This window comes from Myotis lucifugus, unplaced genomic scaffold, assembly GCF_000147115.1.
Source record: "Myotis lucifugus unplaced genomic scaffold, Myoluc2.0 scaffold_5998, whole genome shotgun sequence".
In the NCBI taxonomy this organism is placed as follows: Eukaryota; Metazoa; Chordata; class Mammalia; order Chiroptera; family Vespertilionidae; genus Myotis; species Myotis lucifugus.
Genome location: NW_005877046.1, coordinates 5,765 through 9,130, shown reverse-complemented (window position 1 = coordinate 9,130; position 3,366 = coordinate 5,765). Strand labels below are relative to the sequence as shown.

Sequence of the window (3,366 nt, the reverse complement as noted above, 5' to 3'; positions counted from 1 at the left end):
AGCCCAACGGGCTCACCTTCAGGCCATAAACCCATCCGGTTTCTCTGAGGTGTTGAACAGCTCTTTTGAGGACGTCCGGACGGGCAGAACTCCTCACCCCCCAATGAGGCAGACCGGAGCATCGGCCGGCGTGCCTAAGTTACCTGGACGTGCTGGGTGGGCAGAGGGGGTGGAGTGAGCAGGGCATGTTCTGGAATAATGGACTGCCGGCCGGTGGCGGGTCCGGTGGGGGTGGCGTGGGCAGAGGCTGGGAACGCGGGTTTGCAGCTGGAAGTCGGCGGGACGGGGTGCCGGGTGAGTGGGGAGGAAAGGGCCCCCCTGGGAGGCTCCCCCGGGAGGAGGCTCAGCCCTCGGTGCCCAGCCCTGTGCCATCCCTGGCCCCACAGCCCTGCACGTGGGCTGGGCCGCAGGCCAGGGTCACGTGTCCGGTGAGTCCACGGGCCTGGGGAGTGGGGGCGGTGTCCACGCTCCCCAGCGCCCTCTCTGCAGTTCTCAGGGTTCTGGTACATCCTCGCCGTCGCCTCCGACGCCCGGGGCTTCCTGCCGGGCAGAGACACGCGGAAGCTGGGCGCGGCCGTGGTGCGGGTGCGCGGAGTGGGCCAGCTGCGGGTGGTCCTCGCCTTCCCCCGGTGAGTGCCCCCATCCCTCCCGGCCCCGGCCCCCGACAGCCCTGGCGGCTCCCTCTCCAGGACCTGGGGGTGGGGCAGGGTCCTGGGCAGCCTGGGGACCCCACCAGGACTGACCGGCAGCCACCCCCCCACCTCCTGCCCCGAAAGGCCAAGGGCTGGTTAGGGAGAGGCACTGGGGCCTGGGCCCGGGGCAGACAGCCTGTTTCTGGGGGTCCCCTGAGCGGCAGCCGGTGTCTGGGGGTCCCCTGGGCGGCAGCCGGTGTCTGGGGGTCCCCTGGGCGGCAGCCGGTGTCTGGGGGTCCCCTGGGCGGCAGACGGTGTCTGGGGGTCCCCTGGGCGGCAGCCGGTGTCTGGGGGTCCCCTGGGTGGCAGACGGGCCCCGACTGACCAGAAAGTTCTGAAATGAGAAGCCCGAAGGCACAGGAGCAGGAGTGAGGCTTCCAGGGGCCCCCACCCCCCTCCCCCGGGGTCCCTCAGGGCAGAGGTCGGAGGAGGGGCCGAGAGGGTCTTCTGGGGGGCTGGTGGCTGCGGGTGGGAAGCGGGGCTCCCTGCCCGTGAGTCACAGCCCCCCTCCCCTCCCCCCGCAGGCCTCAGGGGTGCCGGTCACACACGGTCGTCCTGAGGAAGGACGGGAAGAAGGCCGTGTTCAGGAACCCCTGTGCGTGAGGGCCGGGGAGGAAGGCGGGGGGGGGGGGGGAGGGTCCACGGGCTCGAGCCCAGACGCTGGGCAGGACGCCGCCTGCACTGCCCGTGGCCCCTTTGCCCCCTGGGATGCGGACGGGCGGGTGGACGCCCGAGACAGGCCCACGGCGGCCCAGAGCCTGTCCTTCCCAGAGCGCGGCTGGCGCAGTCCTGGGGGCCGGGCCCGGGGCGGGGATGGGGGACCCCCAAGCCTTCCAACCCCCCGCCCCCCCCCGTGTGGGTGGAGGAGTCAGGTGGCTGTGCTCCTCCTTCCAGTGAAGGGGGTGGAGGCCTTCCGCGTGCTGACCACCGGCTACAGCGACGCCGTGGTGGACCTGCGCCTGGGCCGGGCGGGCCGGCGCTCCCAGGCCCTGCTGCTCCTCAGTGAGCGTGGGGGGCGGGCGGGGAGGGGCGGCGCAGGGACGCCGGGCAGACACCACGGCGGGAGGCCTACAGGGGTGCAGGGAGCCCCAGGGTGGGTGCCGGGGGCCCTCTTCCTGGGGGTCCTCGCAGGGCGGGTGGGCCTGGCCTCTCCTCTTCGTATCAGCTCCCATGGCGGTGGCTGGGCCGGGCAGGGTGGGGGAGGGCGGGCAGCCCCGGGCGCCAGAGTGGACGCTCCGAGGCCATGACGCTGCTTCCCGCCCAGGCAGACAGAAGGAGACCACCTTCCCGAGCATGAGGAGGTTCGTGGACATTTGTGAGATCCGGGAGCTCACAGCCGGCGCGACAGTTCTCCCCAAAGACGGTAAATGTGGCTGCAAGGCTTTCGGGCCACGCACCTCCGCCCCCGCCCCCGCCCGGCTCATTAGAGAGACGGAAGCCACGCGTGCTGGTCCCATCGGCTCTCTGCACTGTGGCTGGGGGGCCAGGGCCCCCGGGCTGTGCCCTCGAGGTGCCCGGGACCAGCACCCGTGACGCCAGGGAGAACCGCCCGCCTGTGCACGGCAGCCGTGGCTCCATCCCCTGGTCGCTGCCCCCTCCCACAGCCTCCTGCGCGCACACCATCCTGCCCTGAGCCCGCGGTCCTGCTCTCTCCTGCGGCCGGACCAGGGGAGCCTTGTCCCTGAGGCAGGTCTTCCCATCCCGCCGCTTGCTGAGAGGTGGCTGGTGAGCCCAGGCCCCCGGGGGCGCGACGCCCAGGGCCCGAAGGCGTCCTCGACGGTCACCGCCCCTCTGGCCCGTCCCCGGGTGGCGTGGCAGGAAGATGCTGCCGTCCCCCGTCTGCTGTGCAATAGACCACGGCTGGCCCACTGCCCGCTCGCTCGCCGTGTGCTCTCTGTGCAGCGCGTCCGCCGCCACACTCCGCGCCCGTGACACCGACACCTTCTCAGGAAGCCACTCGCTTAGGCACCAACCTTGTGAGCACGTGTCCCGTGCCGGGCGCCGCGCTCGCTCCTGGGGGGAGCCGTGAGCAAGACAGACAAACGCACGCCTCACAGACGGCTCCTTGTTGGGAGGGGCACACGGGTGCGGGGCACCACGCACCCAGCTACAGCGGGGTGTGACCCGGTCAGGGCGGCCGAGCAGTCAGGGAGAGCTTCCCGGAGGAAGTGCCACTTGAGCCGAGCCGTGAAGAGTGCGGGAGCCCGGCCGGTGTGGCTCCATGGCTGAGTGTTGACCTGTGAACCAGGAGGTCACGGTTTGATTCCGGTCAAGGGCACAGGCCTGGGCTGTGGGCGACTGTGACCCGTGACATCGCCGCCTTCCCCAGCAAACCAAGAGCAGAGAAAGTGGGCGGAGCTGAGTTGTGATCAAGCAGAGGCTCCTGTGCCCACCACCACCCCGGCGGCTGCAGGGGCACGGCCAGGCGGGGCCTCGGGCTAATCAGCAAGCTCAGGGGGGCTACGTGGGCTCCCCAGTCGGCGCCTGCGGACCTGGGAGTGAGGCCAGGGGGTGCTGCACGCCCGAGAGGCACCGTGCTGCCCGATGGCCTGTGCAGAGCCTCAGCTCCCACTCCTGCCTCACACCCGCCCTCCCTCCCCGTCCATTGTCCCTGCCCGGCTGCCCCAGGCCCCTCACGGCTGCCCCAAGCCCCGCCCAGCCACCCCAGGCTCTC

The 3,366-nt window shown here is 71.8% G+C and overlaps 1 protein-coding gene across 1 annotated transcript; it reads left to right on the top strand.

Annotated features, from left to right (window-relative positions):
• Positions 1 to 489: 489 nt before the first annotated feature.
• On the top strand, positions 490 to 2,325 carry LCN10 (lipocalin 10; the record flags this gene model as incomplete). Its single annotated transcript, XM_023749328.1, is given in 5 exon segments — positions 490 to 629; positions 1,217 to 1,329; positions 1,587 to 1,694; positions 1,957 to 2,055; positions 2,297 to 2,325. Coding segments are annotated over 5 exon segments (489 nt in total), but the record flags the coding sequence as incomplete, so codon positions are not given.
• Positions 2,326 to 3,366: the final 1,041 nt, after the last annotated feature.